The 22,734-nt window shown below is 32.0% G+C and overlaps 2 protein-coding genes across 2 annotated transcripts; both read left to right on the top strand.

Moving 5' to 3' along the window:
- The first annotated feature begins 5,367 nt into the window (after positions 1–5,367).
- Positions 5,368–10,234, top strand: LOC114423908 (acid beta-fructofuranosidase-like). The gene is made up of 7 exons (XM_028390819.1): positions 5,368–6,003; positions 6,977–6,985; positions 7,805–8,661; positions 8,922–9,083; positions 9,197–9,432; positions 9,576–9,663; positions 9,763–10,234. Exons 1-7 carry the CDS (start codon positions 5,538–5,540, stop codon positions 9,970–9,972), a joined length of 2,028 nt encoding a protein of 675 aa, XP_028246620.1. The 5' UTR covers positions 5,368–5,537; the 3' UTR covers positions 9,973–10,234.
- Positions 10,235–17,290: 7,056 nt separating this feature from the next.
- LOC114423918 (hsp70-Hsp90 organizing protein 3-like) lies at positions 17,291–21,256 on the top strand. Its single transcript, XM_028390831.1, has 7 exons — positions 17,291–18,351; positions 19,603–19,891; positions 20,042–20,127; positions 20,218–20,441; positions 20,541–20,607; positions 20,698–20,757; positions 20,855–21,256. Exons 1-7 carry the CDS (start codon positions 17,434–17,436, stop codon positions 20,966–20,968), a joined length of 1,758 nt encoding a protein of 585 aa, XP_028246632.1. The 5' UTR covers positions 17,291–17,433; the 3' UTR covers positions 20,969–21,256.
- The last annotated feature ends 1,478 nt before the right edge of the window (positions 21,257–22,734 follow it).

Here is a 22,734-nt window from a genome sequence, read left to right on the forward strand (position 1 = left end):
TATTGCATGTATAAGTTTTACCGTCCCACTTTAACATCATGTTTGAGACGTGCAAGACTCCTTGAGGAAATTAAGTTTAGAGGGGAAGGAAACATAAGGATTTTTATCTTTAAAGAATAACATGTTATTGACAATAAATAAGTCTTTGTACTTACCATTGTTCAAGAAATATATATGCTAATTAAATAATGATGTTACTCTTAACATTATTAAAAGACAAAACAACACTTAGATTCTTTCTCAAGCACCACCTAAAGTTCAAACTCAATAACCTCAAGAAGCGTCATTAGGAAAATCCACTAGAGAAAGGAAAAATGTAATTTGATATAATTATTTTATATTTTTTTAAGAACATGAATATGACATTAGGTTGACTGAGAAGGTCTAATTGACTTTAGTCAAGTCATATTGTGCTCTAACTCTTAAGTAGATTGATTCCATAAATGATGTAATAAAACCGATGGTTGAACATAACATTTGGGATATCGTCAAATTTCCTGAAAGTGTAAAACCCATAAGTTGTAGATAAATATTTATAGTCGAAACGGATTCAATGGATAATATTGAGATATATAAAGTTTGTCTTGTCGTCAAAAGTTTTACAAGAAGGAAGACATTGATCACAAAGGAACTTTCTTTTTTATTTCTTAGAAAGATTCTCTTAGGACTATAATGACACTGTAAAGCATTTTGATGATTGTTTTGCATAGATGGATGTAAAGATTACGTTTCTAAATGAAAACATTGATGAAACAATTTATACGGTGCAACTAGAAAATCTTGTTTAAGATTATCTAAAGTCTATGGTATGCAAACTAAAGAAATCTATTTATGCTTTTAGACAATTCTCTTGTCTATGGTAATACAAAATTCATCAAGATTACCTTTTATGATATTGAGGTAAATTTGATTGATGATTGCATATACTAAAAGTTCAGTGAGAGTAAATTTATTATTTTTGTATCATATGTTGATGACATCCTATTAACATCATACGATTTATTGTTGCAAGACAATTACATTGTAATTTATCATGTATGCTTAAGTTTATTTTTTATTGTCCTGAAATAATTTTTTTTGTGGGAGTCCTAAGGTGATATATGAGTAATCTTGGTATACAACACTAGAAAATAGTAAAACGCATAATGTGTTAATTGAAGAGAACAAGAAACTACATGTTTGGTACGAGACATCATATTAGAATTTATGACGGCTAAATTATTGTAACTGACTTGTCCGTTGTTGCCAACATTAAAAAGTCATCGGGTGTTTATTGGGACAATATTTTAGCGGTCTTATTAAGGATTCAATCAAGTAAAAGTTTGTTGACATAAAATATTTGATTGTTAAATAAAGAATTTAGAAAATACAGATTTGTATAGAATATATAGGAACTCATTCTATGCTAGCTGATCCACTTACTAAAGGTCTGACACTTAAAGTTTTTTCATGAGCACACTGCTCATATGGATGTAATTCTTGATAGTACCTTAGTTTAGTGAGATTTTTGCTTATGTTCTATATCTTATGGTTTACAAACATTTTATTGTTTGGATTTTATGCAAAAATAAAGTTGAAGTTTATCATTTCATTCTGAGCTTGTTTTATTTGCAATATTTATGTTATGTTTAGATTGATTTTTATAAAGAATAAAGTTTAGAACAATTGAAAGTAGGCACGACTGAGATTACATTGCATGCAATTTCCATGCTACTTATCCATATTGACCTATGTCATTGAGTTTATTGATGTGGTGGTCATTGGGGTCTAGTTACATTTGTTATTAAGGTGGACCAGATTGTTAAGGTGGAAGTCTAACGGATGTGCGCTTAAGGGTTTTGATATAATCGTTACAATATTAGCCCAAGTGGGAGATGTTATCAAATTAAGTGGGTCCGTTAGACAACTAAATCAGATGATATGAACTTAAACAAACATATGTTAGTGTTGACCCGTTAGGGGATAATGTGAATCTTATTAGTTTAACACGCTATAAAAAGGTTAGGTTCCCAATATACTGAACTGTCACACATAATTTATCTTCTCCTCATCTAAAGAGTTACAAAAGTCATATTGAAGAAAGAGGTTCCAGTTGATGAAGAACCATGAAGGCACCAGTTACGCTATTAGTCGGTTATCTGTTGTCTCTACAACATTCCGTAACGGATCCTAAGAAGAGCGCATAGATCAGAAATCATCTACGAATTTAGATATTTTACTATCCTTAATAATCAAACATGTTATAAATCCTAAGACCTTCGGTAATTATTTTAGGTTAGAATCTACTTGTTCCTTTTAGCTTTCACATAAAGAATAAAGATTACCTAATAACGCCCAAGAAAAAATTCCAACATATTATACTCTATAAGACAACACATAAGGTAAGAACAAGTAAGTATCATTCCTTTCATACCATATCACATTAGATAAATATTATCTTTTACCATTTGAGTCTTGAGAATAGAATCGTAAACAGATCTAACGAGTGAAAAACTTGATAATAACACTTTTAATTTTAACAAGAAAAAATATTAAAATATTTTTAAGACAATCTAATTATTAAAAAAATTTAAGCATATGTAATTAAAAACACTTTCTCTCTTAATAAAAACACAAACTCACTCCCCCACAATCATGCTGCAGAATGACATAAGCGAGCGGTTTATTAGATATGTTGGTATCTGTTTGATTAGTTTTGTTTCATTGTCAATGATGAAACATTATTGGGGGGAGAGGTGGGTCTGAACCACATTACCAGCCTCACAAAACTGGCAAATAGAGAAAAAGAAAGTCTCGCACTGCATCTCCTATGAGAACAGCCAATGAGTGTATGCCAATTCATTTCTTTATATGCGGCGTAAAACAAACACAATATATTTGGTAAATACAAAAGCCACGGCAATCTGCCATGGCAAATGCATTATTGTATACAGTTGAAATGTGACTGCGAATAATGAGCAACAGGACCACCTCCATCTGACTCAGCAACAATTATATGTCAAAAACAATCATATGGAAGAAAACTCATTGCCGAGGTAGATGGTGAATGTTGGAGTTGGATTTGGAATCATGTGGAATAAAATATGTAATAATTAAGTATAGTTGACCATTGTTATGATTATTTAGCGAAAATAATAACAATGATTAATTACTAATAATGTATAGAAAGCTGACCTCATCTACCAAGCTCAATTTTCTGATAGTCGTGGCGGTGCTTCGTAGAAATAGAAATTCTGATTAAATCTAGTTCTCTCATATTGAGTATATTCCAATCAAATAATTAATTAATTGTTTGACTTAATACACGTAATTAACACACTATGTTTACACTTGGATTTCTTGTAATGTATGTATTTTAAACTTCTAGAGTTTTCATATGCCTCCGTGGCCTGTTAATGTCTCATGAGTCATCGCCAAATCAAAACACGGCTTCCTAATTACTACATCAATTCGTTGGACCATTCTATATATGTTGTTTCTGGCTTCTATTAATTAGTTTTACTGGTGAGGAGAACATAGGTTATGTGTGGACCATAATTAGGGACGGTTTATATTAGGTAGGTCTATTGCGCGCTCTTTTTTTCCATTGTTTGCAGGAGTATTACTTCTACACTTTTTAATATTATTGGTACACGTTACCATGATCAGGGAGGGATACATTATTTGGCTTTACTGTCCGTCTCTGATTTAACGTTCTTAACTTCACGTGGTTTAATTTAGTATATGGTGCTGGTGCATCATTTATAAATAATATTAGTAAATTGTCAATAATGTTAATCAGTTGCATCAAGTATATGTTTTTATGATAATTGTGTGAATTTATGTTTATTATAGGAAAAAAATACCGCCACAAGAAAAGTATATATGGAAAAAAAGTAAAATTATATTTTTTTATGTACAAATATATATTTCATTATTTTATAAGGGATATATAGTTGATTTATAAAAACAACTATAAATAAAAACTTATTTAGTAAATATTGTAAAGAAAATTGCACTCTTATTTATCAATTATAATTTTTATAAATTAACAATCTCCTTCTGCTTATTTAGTAAATTTACTAGTAAGTAGAATAAGTATTAGAAATAGAGCGAGTTTAACTCCCTTCAAGAAACTAGTTCAAAAGAAGAATGATTGACTATTCTTAATAATCACATCCTTGTGTTTTTTACATCTTCATTTCTGAAAATTACCAAAATTATATGTGTTTTTAGTTTGAGGTAAATGACATAAACCGTATTCGAATAAAAGGATGTAAACAAATTAATTAAAGGTGTAATTACATGTATATGTTTTTCTATGTAATTATTGGATGAATAACTGTAGCAGTAACTTCGTTTCGAAAAAAAAAAATCTGTAGCTAGAAAATATATACGTGATTGATTTCCCATTGGTAATCTAATATATACGTGATTGATTTCCCATTTGTAATCTAATAGAATAGCTTAATTAGTGGAAAAAATAATATGTGAAGAAGAAAATTCAATATAAATATTTGCATATATATTATTTTTAGATTATTATGATAACCCAAAAAATTATAGTGTTTTTTTATAAAATTATATATTTTTGTTTTAATAATTAACATGTATCACATTATTTTTTTTTACTTTGTTTCATATTTTAAAAATATAAACAATAAAAATATATTACAAATATTTGAAAATAAAAGTTGTTCTAGACCTCAGTCTAGCTGGTTTTGCCCTGCCCATTTGGCTCAACATTCGCTACACAAGACGAATCATTATAAACAGGGTAATCCTCTTATTTACAAGGATAATCGACAAATACTTCACATGCCAATGTAAAGGCAAAAAAGAATATAAATACTTCATATAATTAGCTCACATCTTAGCCTCTTACTTGTACGTTGAAGTTGTTACGGGTAACTTACCTCCCTTGCTTCCAACTTGTAGACCATATAAAGGACATAAGCCCTTTAGCATCCAACTTTTGGAGACTTTTATTGAAGAATCATCACCACACAATAAGATTATAAAATATGTGATCACTTTCATTTGGACAAGTCCAGAATAAAAATAATATGACATCTTTTTATAAATATCAATATATAAAAGTTTAATGTTTTTCTCAAAATAACCCTCTCCTTAAAATTAAATTTTTAAGATTACTTAATCAACTAGTTACAAAGTTACAAAATGTACGTATAATAAATCACTCCAAAAAAAATGTATAATAAAAGAAACTGATTAGAAAAACAAAGAACATTGGCAATAGAAAAAAAAAAGGTGGGGCCAGCAAGCTCAATTATTAGTTAAAATAAAATAAACAGTTGTGCCCATCCATCCTGGCAGAAAGACCCCTATAAATATGGTCATGTGGTAAATGCAGGTCACACAGAGTTGTCTGATTCAGTTTACAATTTGTGCACTTTTGTGTGTCGTTTTGGCGAATTCCTCCTCTCCCTCATTTATGCCTTTTCTCCCTACCATAACAAAAAACCCAACCCAAGTGTTGTAAGTCTAATTAATTTCCATTATCGCGTGAATTGCACATTCCTTGTTTTGTCCCAGCAATGGGAAGCCCCAACACAAGAACCAGCTCCTCGTCTGATTCCGAACTCCCTTGCTCTAATTACATTCCGGTACCCGATGGACCCCACTCTCCCGCAGAACCAGCTCGAAGAGAGGTGATTGTAATCTTTTGTGGGTTGCTGGTGCTTGTGTCCTTGGTGGCTTTCAATGGTTACAGCTGGGCGCATTCAAATGGACATGATGGAGATCATCATCATGCGTCATCATCATTGCCAACAACGTTGTTAACAGTAACACCCAATGAATTGGAACTGAGCCCCGACACAGTGCCATGGTCAACATGGCAGACGACGCTTTCACGTGGCGTGTCTGCAGGGGTCTCGGAGAAGTCCAGCTGGCTATTCAACAGCAACAATGGGAACGGGGAATCGTATCCTTGGAACAATAGCATGCTGTCATGGCAGAGAACAGCTTACCATTTCCAACCTGAGAAGAATTGGATGAACGGTAACTTCATTTTCTATAACTATATATTTTTGGCTTAATATGTTTCGTAATCACGTCAAGTATATATACTTCATTCACAGTTTGTTTTTTTGTTTTCTTTTAACTACATTTTAATCTATTTTAATATAGAGTTTAATACATTATCAGCGTAAAAATGAGTCACACAATTATCCCAAATCTAAGATATCTCGGAGTCTCACTTATAACAAAGACACTACTGTCACGGTGGTTACAGAAAAAAATTCAAAATATTAAAAAGAATAATGATTTTTTTTTAAAATATAAATGTTTGGAGATTGAATCGATGAAAGGATCTCCAAATTGGATTTGCGTTTCCAGGAACATAAAAACAAAAGAACAAAATGTGTGTGTTTTTTAACTTAGTCTTTGCTGTTTGTTAGTTGTTACTATTTAATTCTTTATATGCAGTAATTATTTCATTATCTTATTTAACTTTTATACTATAAATGGTAATTTTGTGCTAGTATAATTATATTATTATTATAATTATAATGATAACATTTGACGTAAAAGGCATTTAAATCTGTTATGGAAATTAAATTATTTTTCATAAAATTGATTATAACCCCAACATAGTCGACTTGTTAGCGTTGGCAGATGTGTTAATTTTAGTCCCAATCTCACCAAACGAGAGTCAAAATCAAAAGATACTGTCAGCAAAGGGTTTAGTCGGTTCACTTTATAATTATATTTAATAATTAAGATTGTGATTAAATATATAGATTTTCAATCATTAATATTTTAATAACAAATTATAACTGTATTTTATCTTTCAAAATACAACTCCTTAATTAAGAAAAAAAAAAGAAGCTAAATACCTTGTCCAAATTATTCTCTCATTGAAAATGAAAAAAAAATGTGATTAATGTTAAATGTTTGTGATACTAACTTTTTTTCAATCTTTTGTGGGGTGACTTCGGCTTGCTCTACGGGGGAATCTGCTCTGCTTCAGATCCTAATGGTAAGAACGCCCTCGCCTTTTGTCATTGTTTTTACCTAGCCCGCAGAAAAAAATTATTCATACAATTTTTTGCATAATTTTTATTTATAAATGAGAGATGGAAAAAATAAAAAAAATAAAATGAGTAATGTAATAGAGACATTAAAAAAAATGTTATCTAAATTGCTACATGATCTTGTTGTATAAATAACATTTTTCTTTCTTTAATTTCTTCTCTTTTTTATTGATGTATATTAATTTGTGCCATTTCTTTTGCCATGACTTGCCAAAATTCCTAACGTTATTATATTATATCTTTTACGAACATTGGTCACATGCTGTGGGTCTTTTGCAGAAAATCTATGAATCTCTGCACAGTATTTGAACGATAAGACTTTCAACTTTTTCATAAGAAATTAAGGAATGATATTTTATTAAAATGTTGAATAAATGGGTCAACCCCCGTTCTTAAACAGTACTTCCGGCAGTCTGTTTTTGAACCGCACGTTTGTGTGACCAAACAAAAACAATACAGCTATCATTAACCTTGTTATCTTAATTGAAATACTTTGAAATATTAACTAATCTAAAATTAACAACACCTTTGTAATTTACATATTTACTTATTTTTTTAGAAGGTAAATCTCTTGAGTATAATCCACCCCCTTCCACTTTCCTGATCCAATATCAAATTTTAGAAAAATATTCAGCCAAAGTAGTACAAAGCTTTTCCAATATTGTTGGAACTATTGAAGTTGAAAAGAAGGGCCATAACTGCCCAAATTTCCCTGCATCATCACCTTTTTGACACATTTGTTGCAATTTGTGAATCAACTTCAGGTCCAATGTACTACAAAGGGTGGTATCACTTCTTCTACCAGTACAATCCAAACGGTGCAGTTTGGGGTGACATAGTTTGGGGACACGCTGTGTCAAGGGACATGATTCACTGGTTTCACCTTCCACTTGCAATGGTGGCTGATCAATGGTATGACAAAAACGGTGTGTGGACAGGCTCTGCCACCATCTTACCCGATGGTCAAGTCATCATGCTATACACTGGTTCCACCAACGAGTCAATGCAAGTGCAAAACCTTGCATACCCTGCAGACCCCTCTGATCCCCTCCTTGTTGATTGGATCAAATACCCTGCAAATCCTGTTCTATTCCCACCACCTGGCATTGATGCCAAAGATTTTCGTGACCCCACCACTGCATGGATCACCTCTGAAGGAAAGTGGCGCATCAGTATTGGTTCCAAGCTTAACAAAACTGGCATTGCCTTGGTTTATGATACCAATGACTTCAAGACCTTTGAGCGTGTGGAGGGAGTGCTTCATGCTGTCCCTGGCACTGGCATGTGGGAGTGTGTTGACTTTTTCCCTGTATCTAGCAAGGGTGAAAATGGCCTTGATACTTCAATCAATGGGGAGAATGTGAAGCATGTGGTAAAGGTTAGCTTGGATGATGATAGACATGATTACTATGCACTCGGGACTTACGATGAGAAGAATGTTAAGTTCACACCTGATGACTTCAAGAACGATGTTGGTATTGGACTCAGATATGACTATGGTATATTTTATGCATCCAAGACATTTTATGATCAGAGTAAGGGGAGGAGAGTGTTGTGGGGTTGGATTGGAGAGTCTGATAGCGAATACGCTGACGTGGCCAAAGGTTGGGCATCAGTTCAGGTGTGTTAATCACCCATTTTTATTTTTTACAATTGTGTCCTTTTGAATGAAACTATTATATTTTGCATGATTATGGTAGCAGCCAATTTGTATGTGATACATAATCGGATTTTTTAATTTATGAAACAAAGTTAATAAGACTCAATTATGTGTCACATACAGATAGATCAGGACCTAATTTCGGACTATGTAATAATTTTTCTTTTTAAACTACAGCTATATAAGCTAACAACAATATTGATTGTATTTTAATTGTACAGGGTATTCCAAGAACAGTGGCACTTGATAAGAAAACTGGTAGCAACTTAATTCAATGGCCTGTGGCAGAGGTAGAGAGTTTGAGATTGAGAAGCGACGAGTTTCAAAATTTGAAGGTGAAGCCAGGGTCAGTGGTGCCACTAGAAATTGGAACAGCTGCACAGGTTTTGGTTCATGTTATTTATTTTAATTGGATAGTAGTTAGGAGAACATCAAGTTTTATGTAATTTAGTACAGCTAATTCAATAACATGAAATTGAACCTGCCAATGAAACAGTTGGACATTGTAGCTGAGTTTGAGATAGATAAGAAGGCCTTGGAGAAGACAGGCCAGTCCAATAAAGAGTATAAGTGTAGCACTAGTGGTGGATCAACTGAGCGTGGTACCATAGGACCTTTTGGTCTTCTAGTTTTGGCAGATGATGATCTTTCTGAATACACTCCCACTTACTTTTATGTCGTCAAAGGAAGCCATGGACAACTTAAAACTTCCTTCTGCTCTGATCAATCAAGGTATTGAGCTAATATTTTGTTTTGAACTTGAAATTGCATTGTTTGTTTCTTTGGTACTGACTTAGACAGAGTCACAGAGAATACAGTTTTGTGTTTAGTTGTGATAGAATACAATGATGAATTCGTTACATTTAATTTTGCAGGTCTTCTCTAGCAACTGATGTTAGTAAGAAAATCTTTGGAAGCTTTGTTCCAGTACTAAAAGACGAAAAGTTGTCCGTAAGGATATTGGTAAGTAATTTTGTGATTTTCTTGCTAGGATTTATATATATGTTATATGTACATGAACTAGATTAGCTAATCAAGTTTGATTTTTCATTCTCTAATTAGGTGGACCATTCTATAGTGGAAAGCTTTGCTCAAGGTGGAAGGACGTGTGTAACATCTCGAGTTTATCCAACGAAGGCAATCTATGGAGCTGCTAGATTGTTTTTATTCAATAATGCTACTGAGGCCACTGTGACTGCTTCAGTTAAGGTTTGGCAAATGAATTCTGCATTCATACGCCCATTCCACCCTGACCAAAGCAATTCATTTTAAGGGATGAGGGACTCGCAAGTCACTAATACAAAGCAGAATTTGTTACATGCATGACACAACTGTTCAAAGAAGAATTTGAACAAAGCCCACTCGTCCCTCATTTTTGGGTAGGCTTGATTTTGTAAACTGGCTGCTGGAATGGGAGTCATTAAATATCTTGCTCATATTTGGCTAAGCTTGTAATGATGTTTGTAATTATAATGAAAGAACTGTGATGCTTCTCCAATTCAATAATGAAATTGTTACACAATATTATTGTTCATTTAATAAATAAGAATTATTCCTTTTACATTAAATACATTTTATAGCTCATAATCAAACCATAGCTATATGTTAGTTTTTAATTGGCTTGATTTAGATATAGGATGATTCTTCTTAATTTAGATATAGAAAAATTATTGGACTAAAAATAAAAAATTTCTAAAATAGGAGTCCAAAATTTCAGGAAAAAAGGAACTAAAATTGTGAATAAAAAATTTTAGGAGATTTAAAATTGTAATTTAACCAAATTAAAATGGGCTTTCTGGTATATTGTCGCTATGGGCCTTTCCTACGTTGACGTTAGCTTTGATCTTCACACAAAAACAAAAAAAAAACGCTGGGGGTGGGAAAATCCTGGGCCTTCCCTTTATAAAATGTTGCCACAAAACTTTAGAAACAAAAGTGAGACTGCTTAAGCTTAGTCTTAAAAAACAGTGAATTTAAAACTATATACAAAAGGAATTTATTTTTTAGAGATTTTATAAAAATTAAAAGGTATATTTTGTTTGGTTGCAAATATAAAAATATAGTTTATTTTAAAAATAAATATAATTTGATTTTTTAAGCATTTCCAAATAATAATAAAAAATAAAATTCTGATTTTCTTCAAAATCTTAAAAAAAATACATTAAAATATTTTTAAATTATTTTGTTCAAAATAAAAGTGTTTTTCACATATATTTAAGAAAATAAGAAAAATTAAAACAAACTGGCCCAGAGTATATAATTAAAGAAATAGTTTGAAAAAAAAACTCTTAAAACAATTACTAACATAAGTTTAAATAACATTGCACACTCACATTGCATGAAAGTTCATCTTTTTTTAAAAAATACAAACAAATGATATGATTTAAGTTTGAGTCTAACTAATCGAACATAGTATTGGCTTGTAGGTTAGAGAGTGTAGCAAGAAGCTTTTTGATTATGTGGCGTTACCAGAGAGCAAATAACAGTTGAACACGTGTACTACTACTTGCCACTCTTCCATCCCTCCTCCACTTTTCACGATGAATTAATTACTGAACTCAACTCAATTCGCTTCTCCTTCCTCGTTGCTTGATAGTCAATCATATCTTGGTGCTCGTTATGATGATGGCCCTCAATTCATTCTCACCACTCTCAGTTAATTCTCTTCACGTATCTTCAATCTCAAGTTCCAAGATTTCGCGTTCTCTTTCAAAGTCCTTCCCCGTTGTGTGCCAAACTAACTCCAACAGAGATCATCGTCAAGGTGAGTACTAACTACCCTTTTGTTTTATTACCATTTTTTTTTTCATTCAAACAAGAAAGAGTGTAAGTTGCAACACAATGACTTTCCAATGCAGAATCCACGAAATGAGGAAATGTGGTTTCGGCCACGTTGGCGGCTGCGATTATTGCCTTCAGCTCTGACATGTCTGCCCTTGCTGATCTCAACAAATTTGAGGCTGAAATGAGGGGTGAATTTGGAATAGGATCGGCTGCGCAGTTTGGCTCTGCAGACCTCAGGCTTGTTTCCTTCATTCTATTTTATCTTCTTTCCGCTTATGTACTGTTATGGGAAATAGCAATAATAATTGAATTGGGATCCCTTATTGTTGTGCAGGAAAGCAGTGCATGTCAATGAAAATTTCAGGTAATGTTTATGTTTTGTTTCAATTGGCTTTGTGTTATAATAAATAAATAAAAAATAGATATGCAATTTTCTTGTAACTTGATTAAATTTGTAACCAAAAAAGAAAGGACGAAAAGGTAGAAAATAAGATGATGGAAATAGAATGGAGAATCAATAGGGAAATGTTTTTATTTACTCGTATATTGGGTCTAGTGGTTTGCTATCAGAAGTAAACATTCATCTTTCACTGTTCCTTTAGTAAATGTTCATTTTTTTCGTTGTTTCTATTTTATGGCGTATACCAGGTACAAGTATGAGTTGGCTCGACACCATAGTTTTCATTCTTTTAATGCAACCTTGTCAAAACAACAAAAATACTATACTTCACTGGTGCAAACATTCCAAACTCAAGATTAGTCTGTTTTTTAATGTTTTTCAGCATCCATTGGTCCCTCAAATTGATGTTTTACTTGAGTGCTGAATTGCCAATTGCACTGCTGGAGGTACTACTTGTCAAATAGAAGTAATGAGCTCATAAGCATACTAGGAAACTAGATAAATTGTTCTATGCAGTTAACATATAAGTGTATTTCAAATTAACATTAACAATTTTATGCAGTTCACCATTTTATACACACACATGAGCAATTAAACATAGTAGACAAGTGCTACTTTAATTAATTCGAAATTGTCACTTCGTAGCAAATTATGGAATCTAATAATGTATAAATTTGGAGTCCTCCTCTATTCATAATCATTCTGAATGACTGATACTGAAGAGCCAATTTCACAGCTGCTGATATGAGAGAATCTGATTTTAGCGGTTCAACTTTCAATGGTGCCTACCTTGAGAAAGCTGTTGCATACAAAGCAAATTTTTCAGGTACTTATAAGCTTATTACAATGTAGATTTCAAAAGGTAAGCAATTTCTTTACAGTTTACAACATGTTTGAATGCAATTCTAAGTTATATATCTTGAGATAAATAAATAAAAAGTCCGATAAATTCATATAATAGATTCTGCTAGACCCACTGTTCACCCAAATTATCTAATTCATTCACCTAATAGATTCTATTGGACCCAAGGCAGATTTCCCTTCAAAGTCATGATTAAGCCTTATAAATCCAGAAGAGTATTTATTCTGTAAGTTAAAAAATATGACATCAATATATTCCGGCAAAAGACATAAAGAACTCGTATATAAACCTTTATCATTCTCGTGTAACTCCTCGTTTTCTTTAAAGAAAAGTTCCTGTGTTCCTGTGTGTAATTTCCAAAAGTGATTCTAACTTTTAAATATTTTCATTTGAAATTTTTCAGGTGCCGATTTAAGTGATACATTGACGGATCGCATGGTAACTACATCAAGTTCATTAACTTTATCTATATGCTCGATACTATTTTTTTTTTTTTCTCTCTTTGGGTATATATGTGATTTTCTTGTTTGAGGTCTACAGGTTCCGAAGAGTAACCAGGACTAATCCAAGCATGTTTTCATCTTCCAATTGATCACTTTCCTTTATTTTTATTGTTCTCAAATGAGAAAAGTATTCTTTTGTACCCTTTGCAAATCATGACCTTGTAATAAAAACAGAAATCTTTTTTTCTATCAATTCTTTTGTACCGTTTTCAAATGATAGGATCTTGTAACTTACAGATCTTAAATAGGCCCATTTAGTGTCTTTTCTCATGCTATTTGAGCTCACCTTTCTCCCATGATCCTCACATCTGATCAAGATCCATTCTTGCTTAGAATATGTATCATTGTGGTTGAAATGCTTTTCTGGAGCATAATGACGAATGATGATGCATACTATTTGATTTAATTGTATAGGCTTTATGCAAGTATGTGACAGGAGTAAGCACAAGAGTAAGCTTAGGTTGTGGGAACAAAAGGCGAAATGCTTATGGCTTAAAAAGATTACAACACATTAAAATTAATATTTTTAAAAACATCAAAAATATTTTTTTAAAATAGTTAACAACTATATTTATTTGATAAAAATTGTACTATTTCAACAAATTTAAAATGATTTTTAGTTTTAATAATAAATGCATTTAAAAATTACAACACATTAAAATTATATAAACAACAAATAAAATAAATACACAAATTTTAATGATTATATAGTACAATATATTCACATTTATTATTCTTAGATTCTTTTGAATTTATACTTTTTAAAGAGAAAAAAAGGCTGGAAAATAAAAAGTAAATGTTTAATCATGTTTTTCCCTCTTACTCCATGAGTAAAAAAAATTATATTAGTGTCAAATTACTCACATCATTATTATGATTTTTTTTTCAAAACTATTACTATGACGTGCTATAAACCAGACTGATTTTATAGATAAGGTAGTCATTTTTTATTAATCTCTTTTTTTCTTTTAGTAAATATGAAATTTATAGTTTATAAGAAAATATTTGATAAGTTAGTTTAATAATATATGATATTTTATTTTATAATAACAACCTCATGAAAGAATCAATAATCAATATGCCTGATTTTAAAAAATACACATAATACTTACAAAATTTATTTATAATTTACATGTAAGATGGTTATTATTTTATAATTAATTTTTTGTTTAAATATATTTTTTGTCTCAATGATTCTTTTTTCATTTTGGTCATTACAAAATATATTTGTTTTATTATTTTTTTTCTTAAAACAGTTTAGATATCATTTTTTTCACTTTTTAAATCATTTTTTTATTGTTTAAAATACTGTCTAAAACACTTTATGACGAAAAATAAAACAAACATATTTTATAAGTATTAAAATAAACAACAAATTTACAAGGACAAAAATAAAAAACACTAAATAATAGGAATGACAAATATGTTTAAGTCTTCATTCCTTAAATAAGCTAACTATCTATTTCATTGTAATTTTGTAGGAAATAGAAGTTGCCTGGTTCAACAACCGTTAGTGTGTACATAGTGCTAAAGAAGGATAAATTATTTAAAGGTCTCCTTTCTTTCAAGGTTTAGTTTTTTTTTTCTTCATTCGTGATTTAGTTAGATTTATACCAATGCAACCACATAGGTTTGTTTTACACATTTAACTTTGTCTCTATTTAGTATTTTGGTTTGAAGTACATTTTAGGTGTCTAATGATGATGTAATATGCCTTCAGGTTCTTCAGTTTAATTAAGCATCATCTTTATATGATTGATTATCTTTTTATTTTATGTTTGTTGACATTGAATAATGCCATGAGAAATGACATGCTAAATACGAATGAAATTATATATATATATATATATATATCAAATTCTGTTATATTCCTTAATATTTACATGTTATAAATATTATACTCGGGAAGAACCAGTGTGATTAATTGTACTCTTGAAGAAAAGAGTAAAAGACATAATATAAATATGATAAATTGGTTGTTGGTGTGATTTTTTTATCATTTCCTGTAATAACATTCCAAACCCTTATCCTCTCGCACCCTAAAACTTTATTGTCTCTCGTCTATCTTTGATGCTTTTCGTTTCCTATAAGCCATTTTTCTCCTCCCCGTCTCTTCCCACTTCATCAAACTCATTCATTTCCTTCTCCTAAATCCCATTTAATTATAAAATTAAAAATTTATCATAATTATAAAAAAACTTATTGGTGTTATTTAAATTTAACTTAGAATCAAAATATGTTTGTGTTATTAATTAATTTGAATTAGAAAATATAACTATATCATTAGTTATAATCTTCTAATCATGATTGATTATTATAATCAGAATACTTAATTATATTTTTATTCTCTCAAATATGAAAATACTTTTCTAGTCATTTGTCCCATATGTCATTAGTAGGTGTCAAATGAGAAATATAAAATTTATAATTTCTGATTACTTTAAATCGTCATAATAAGTCAAATAGAAAAAGAGTTAAACACTCATTAGAAATGCTCCCCAAAATCTTAAGAACAACTCCTTCAAGAAAAATACAAAAATTCAATTTTCGATAGGAAAAAAATAAATGTCCATTTGGAAAACAAATGTCTCCTATACAAAGATCTCTTTCTTTTAACCCCAGTCAAGTTCAAAATAAGGATCTTCATTCTTTCAATTGATTTCAACTCATTAACAAAAACATGCACACAAACAGTGAAAGACAGACGTCATGCGTGAACTTATGTCGCTTCCATTACTTTACTTTCCCATACAAAGTGGGTTACACGCTCCTTTACGTCGGGTGGGAAACTTCGAAAAATAGTGTCTTGAGGTTTGCACGTTCCCTTCGTTGTCCCAGGTTACATGGGTGGCAACGACCTCGACCACCATAAGTCACCGAATGGCGATGTCGACAACATGATAAGCATGATCGGGCTTGATTGAGCTGGTAGAGCTCTCCTCAAACCATCTCATAAATGCATTGTATGCTATCAGTTATAATCATTGTCCCTCCGATCAACCCCTTCCTTTGACCCTCTTGATGCCATCATTTGAGCCATTATGCTCCGCGAAGTGTTTGTTGGAATGCTCCAATGTGAAGTGTGCGTGGGACAAAGTGGGGAGAATGATATTTTGTAGTGATGAAGACAGAGGAGTGAAACATTCGCATTCGCACTCCTATATATTTGTTCAAAGGCTAATTCTTGTTTATTCATCTGTTATGAGTGTTGCTTTAAATGTTGAATAATCATGGATGTGGATTTAGTTAAATGTTCATCGTGGAGTATTTTTTGGTGGTGTGGTTATTGATCACAATTTGTAGCGGTTTTTTATTGCCAAAAAGTATATTTTAAAATTAAAATAAAAATCAAATTTTTACAGGTAAAGATTGTCACAAATTACACATTCATAATTTTCTGTTTAAGGGATTAAAAAAATAATTTTTAATTTGAAAGATTAAAAAAGATATGTCTTATATTTGAGAGACTTAAAAACATATTAAACTTAATCAGAATAATCCCCTAATTAGAGTCAAAATATATATTAGTGTTATTAATTAGTTTTAATTATAATATATAATTTTATTATGAATTAGATTCTTATAATCATTAATGATATTATGTAATTATAATTTAATGAGAATGAATATGATAATGTGACATAATATCAATCTACTTGACAAAACCTTTTTTTATATATATAGATAAATAAAATAAATAGATAATAAATAATATATAGTTAGATAATATACAATAGATTAAAACACACAAACGTTCCCCTAACAATTTATTAAAATAAATTATCTCACATCTGCCCGAAACTATCCCTTTTTAGATAAATACTTGATTTTTTTGACTGATTTATTTATATTGTCTCTATATTTTAATATGTAATTTATACATTTCAAAATTATTACATATTTTAATTTTATAACAATAAACATAAACACACAGTAGTACCATCTAATACATGTCCTAAAATACTCTAGTTAAATAAAAAATATCTAGTAAAAAATAAAAATACTAAACATAAGGGAAGTTGGAAAATAGAAGGGATTGTGCTGGCAGAACATTCCAGAACCCCTCTCTTGGCGCACCCCAGAACTCTCTAGTCTCTATCCAGTACCTTTTGGTTTTCTATAAGCCCTTCTCTTTCCACTTGATCAAATCAAATTCATTCCTTTCCTTCTTTCTTCTAAACCCTATGGCCGACGAAGCCAAAGCCAAAGGCAACGCAGCCTTCTCCTCCGGGGACTATCCTGCCGCCATCCACCACTTCTCCGATGCCATCGCCCTGGCTCCCTCCAACCATGTCCTCTATTCCAACCGATCCGCCGCATACGCCTCCCTCAAAAACTACGCAGATGCATTAGCGGATGCCAAAAAGACAGTTGAACTCAAGCCCGACTGGTCCAAGGGTTACAGCCGTCTCGGTGCCGCGCATCTTGGCCTTTCCCAATACGATGATGCTATTTCGGCTTACAAAAGGGGTCTCGAAATCGACCCTCACAACGAGCCCCTTAAGTCTGGTTTGGCAGATGCGCAGAAGGCCTTGGCCGCGGCCTCCAGGCCTCGCCCCTCGGCCTCTAACCCCTTCGGTGATGCTTTCTCTGGGCCTGAGATGTGGGCCCGTCTCACCGCAGACCCCACCACTAGGGCTTACCTCCAACAGCCTGATTTCGTGAAGATGATGCAGGATATCCAGAGAGATCCTAATAACCTCAACTTGCACTTGAAGGACCAGAGAATCATGCAGGCCCTAGGAGTTTTGCTCAACGTCAAGATTCAAACCCCTCCCACGGGGGCTGACACCGATATGCCGGATTCTCCATCGCCCTCTGCGGCAGCGTCTGAGAGGAAGAGAGCTGCGGAAGCCGAGCCTGCTAAGCAGCCCGAGCCTGAACCTGAGCCCGAGCCCGTGCCCATGGAATTGACGGGGGAGGAGAAGGACGCAAAGCAGAAGAAGGCTGAGGCTCTGAAGGAAAAGGAAGCGGGCAATGCAGCGTATAAGAAGAAGGATTTTGATACCGCGATTCAACATTACACCAAGGCTTTGGAGTTGGATGATGAGGATATTTCGTATCTCACTAACCGCGCTGCTGTCTATTTGGAAATGGGAAAGGTATGCTTTGTTTTATTTATTAGCCTCATGTTTATACTAAATTTATATTCATTTATATTTGGATGGTCATTGTGCACTTCTCTAGCTTAATGTAGTTTAGGTTGGACATGTGTTTGGTGCTTTATTTGAATATAGTTTGACTGCTTGGTCATAATAGTGCATTTAATGAAGTTGTTATTGGTTGAAATGTGTTATGTTATTTGATAGGAGCATTTTCCCATTATATTGGGACCAAATTAAAAACAAATCTATATAAAAGAACCGAAAATAGAAATTAACTTAAGTTATGACTCGTTATATGGGAACTTAGCCAGTGGGATAATGCTTTTGTTGTTGTTCCTTTTATAATTTAACGTGTAAATCCCTTTTAATGATTGGGATTCACACAGTTGAATCAACTACAGAGAACCCTGATCATGGGAAGATTGGATTACTTTGAATTATTGTAGTATTCGAGATATATTTTGGCAAGTGACTTAAGTATTTATTAAGAGTATATCACACGACTTAAATTTTGATGAGCTTCACAGTTGGTCTTGTTGAAATAAGGTAGCAGAACACTTCCTCTAGGAAGTGCTTCGTTAAGTAATGATTTGTGTAAGCTCTTGCATACATCTTTGTCTTTGGGTAAAGCTGTCTCATGAAGCTGTGGGCAACCAATATCCTAGTCAAGTATGTAATCCTACTAACTTATTTTCGTTCCATACCATCAAAGTTGAAGAATAATGTGGAATTTAACATGCACTAGTTTATCAAGATTTAACAATTTAACTATACAATTTCAAGATCACTGGGATTTTGAGATCTTGTGCAGTTATACCTACATTTGCTAGATGTTTTGTTGTACTCGACAGTTGAGCACCTCCACACTGTTTGTGTCTAATGCTATATTAGATTTTCATTAGGCCATGTTTAGTATGATATATTAGATTTTTATTAGGCCATGTTTAGAGGAAAAAGAATGATAAAGATTGAAGTTAGCTTTCACACTGAACATGCCATTAAAAATATCCCACTTTTGTTGCTGAAGCTTGTGTACTGGATGGGGAATTTGGTCAAATTTGTCCATGGTTCTCATTATTGTGCCTCAGTGAATATTTACATAAGGTCTTGGATTTTTATAGCATCTATTAGATACATAGGACAAAGAAGTTGTTCGAAAGAAAAAGGAGGAGTTATGTTTTAGTTAGCTAAAGTGACTTTTCCCTGAATTTTGCATTACAACAATTCCTGGGTTAATATTTTTTTCAGTATGAGGAATGCATAAAAGATTGTGACAAGGCTGTTGAAAGAGGAAGAGAACTAAGATCAGATTTTAAGATGATAGCAAGAGCTTTGACAAGGAAAGGAAATGCCTTGGTGAAAATGGCGAAGTGCTCGAAGGATTACGAGTCTGCCATTGAGACTTATCAGAAAGCACTCACTGAGCACCGCAACCCTGACACTTTGAAGAAACTTAATGAAGCTGAAAAGGCGAAGAAAGAACTAGAACAGCAAGAATATTTTGATCCAAAGTTGGCTGATGATGAGAGAGAAAAAGGTATAATGTCTTTTAGTTGACTTTCTGATTTCTTCATCCATTTTCACCAATCATTGTATATTTTTTTGTGAAAGAACCACAATAACTATGTAACTTATGATTCTTGTCATTTTCTTATTACATAGTATAACTAAAAATGTTGATATGTAGGAAATGAATTCTTCAAGCAGCAGAAGTATCCTGATGCTGTGAAGCATTACACAGAGTCTATACGAAGAAATCCAAAAGATCCTAGGGTAATAATACTTTTTAAATAGAGGTGATAAATACTTGTGTTTAATGGCAAATGCTAGTCCTAATCTGTTTAAATACTCCAATGCTTTCAGGCTTATAGTAACAGAGCAGCATGCTACACTAAATTGGGGGCAATGCCTGAAGGGTTAAAGGATGCAGAGAAGTGCATTGAACTTGATCCAACCTTTGTAAAGGGTTATACCCGGAAAGGTGCAGTCCAGTATTTCATGAAGGAATACGACAAGGCTTTGGAGACATATAGGGAGGGGTTGAAATATGACTCTAACAACCAGGAGTTGCTTGAAGGCATCAGAACGTATGTATATTGGTCTACATTTCTGGACTGTGTGCTTAATATTCTGGTTCTTATATTGACTGCAATTATGTGTGCCTAATAATCTATTATCCATATCAGATGCATACAACAAATTAACAAGGCTAGCCGTGGAGACTTAAGTCCTGACGAATTGAAGGAGCGACAGGTATGGCCTAATGTTATACTTTTTAGTCTTCACTGTCTAAATCATTGCAGTTAGAAATTATATTAATTTTTAAATTTTGTATTCTTGCAGGCCAAGGCAATGCAGGATCCAGAAATTCAGAACATCCTTCAAGACCCTGTTATGAGACAGGTTTGTTTCCTTTTCGATTGAATGCTGGTGTGTGTATTGTGGTGATGAAACAAGAATGAAACGTGGTTACTAGAGTTGGGTACTGCTGTCTATGCAGGTATTGATTGATTTCCAGGAAAATCCCAAGGCTGCACAGGAACACACGAAGAATCCAATGGTGATGAATAAGATCCAAAAGCTGGTCAGTGCTGGAATTGTCCAGATGAAGTAAGTTTGTGGCAGGTGGCAGTTCGTGTGAAAAAGCAATCAAGCAATCGATAATGATGTCTCAGTGTGACTATTTTGACATTTAAATAGATGTGACTGGGAAAAAAGTTGGGAAATTTTGAGTTGTTTTTACCTTTGTTTTGTTTTAGTGAATTCATATAATTTACGAATATCAGGTGCAGTCCATTTATATTTCAATGGCTTATTGTGGTGACATGACTTCCTTTTAATTTAAAATCGGTAGGGGGCGAATGTGAAGTGCGGTTTAGTTTTTAAGGTTAATAACTCTAAATCCTCGTATCCTATACTTTATAATGTTTCTATCTACTTATTAATCTTCTTTTGTATGATAAATAATAATCTTCTTTTGTATGATAACATTAATGCGTTTTATATTTTCAAGAAAATGTGTTTATATATATTTTTATTTAATATTTTCTATAAAGAAGCCGAATGATTGGCAGGAAATTTTTGCTCCACTTTTAATATTCAGTATTCTAACAGTACGTAATTTTCGTCCACTCTCACTCTGGTCATCTGAACATACACTCTTTCATATTCCAATTTTTTTTCATCCTTAAAATTTGCTTCTTTATCATATTTAATTCTTTGCTTAACTGAAAATAATCATTTTCAATTCTTTGTATATTTTATTCCTCGAGTCATTCTGAATCTGCTGTCAAAAACAGTCATTCATCATGTGACTAGAGTACTGCATTTTATGAAGGCCAGATATATCCTATAGTTGAGACAATTTGCTTGAATAAGATAAACCTACTACCATCACTAATTAAATTAAGCTGAAAAATCTCACATCAATTAATTCACAATTCTAATTTAATCAGACATTTTAGTAGTCATACAGTTTTTTGTATATATATTTTTTTCATTTGTTGGGGTCTTTTCAGCTATCTTAGTAACATTTATCAAAGAATAAAAATTCCCAATGAACTTTTTTTATAATAATTTTATTATTTTTAAATCCTTCTTAAACTTTTTTAAGTAGCATATTTTTTACCAAAAGGAATGGGTGCAGCTTATACTTGTTGGTTTGTTTGTTTCACAAACCCACTGGAAGTTTCATACCAAATACCAATGTGAAATGGAATCATTTTATAATATTCATTCATTAAAAGTTTGAAATATCCTTTTCAATGCATATGATACCAATCAACTGTAAATTAAGATTAACTATTGCGCATGTATGTCTAGTCAATAGTCATTGAAAAGATGTAGACCAGATAGGTAAAGGGTCGTTTGCCAAAGTATGTTGGGTCCCCTAACAAAAGTGAAATGAATACGTGTTATTCTAGTTCTAGCTTATTTTAAATCATTTTAACTAAAATGTACTTACTGTCATATAATTAAAATTCTTAATTTTTGTGCTAGTTATTTTAAAAAGTTATATTTAAAATTAACAGTATAAAAATTAAACTAACACTATGATCATATATATATATATATATAAAAAAAAAACAAAACGTAATATTTCTTTTCGTCCTAATTATAAGAAATATATAATTATTTTGTTATTAAATCTAATATTTTTCCATAATTGATTGTCAGCATATTGATGATTATTTTTTTTCGAAAAAAATAAATGTATTTACTGAATTATAATAAAATAAAGTAAATTTATAAAAAATTAGTTTTTTAAATATAATTATATCTTAAATCATTTAATGTTATGAGTATTTTTAAAATAAAATTAAAATTTATCCCTTGTGTGTTTCTTTTTTATCCCTTTCAAAAGGAAAAGTATAAAATATT

Source organism: Glycine soja, chromosome 1, assembly GCF_004193775.1.
Source record: "Glycine soja cultivar W05 chromosome 1, ASM419377v2, whole genome shotgun sequence".
Taxonomy (NCBI): Eukaryota; Viridiplantae; Streptophyta; class Magnoliopsida; order Fabales; family Fabaceae; genus Glycine; species Glycine soja.

Excerpts from the sequence above, each read along its gene's own strand:
- LOC114423908 (XM_028390819.1), top strand. The coding sequence starts at position 5,538 with ATGGGAAGCCCCAACACAAGAACCAGCTCCTCGTCTGATTCCGAACTC. Across the intron at positions 8,662-8,921 it reads AAGGTTGGGCATCAGTTCAG|GGTATTCCAAGAACAGTGGC; the intron begins GTGTGTTAATCA and ends TTAATTGTACAG. Across the intron at positions 9,664-9,762 it reads AGTTGTCCGTAAGGATATTG|GTGGACCATTCTATAGTGGA; the intron begins GTAAGTAATTTT and ends TTCTCTAATTAG.
- LOC114423918 (XM_028390831.1), top strand. The coding sequence starts at position 17,434 with ATGGCCGACGAAGCCAAAGCCAAAGGCAACGCAGCCTTCTCCTCCGGG. Across the intron at positions 20,442-20,540 it reads TTGCTTGAAGGCATCAGAAC|ATGCATACAACAAATTAACA; the intron begins GTATGTATATTG and ends TATCCATATCAG. Across the intron at positions 20,758-20,854 it reads AAGACCCTGTTATGAGACAG|GTATTGATTGATTTCCAGGA; the intron begins GTTTGTTTCCTT and ends CTGTCTATGCAG.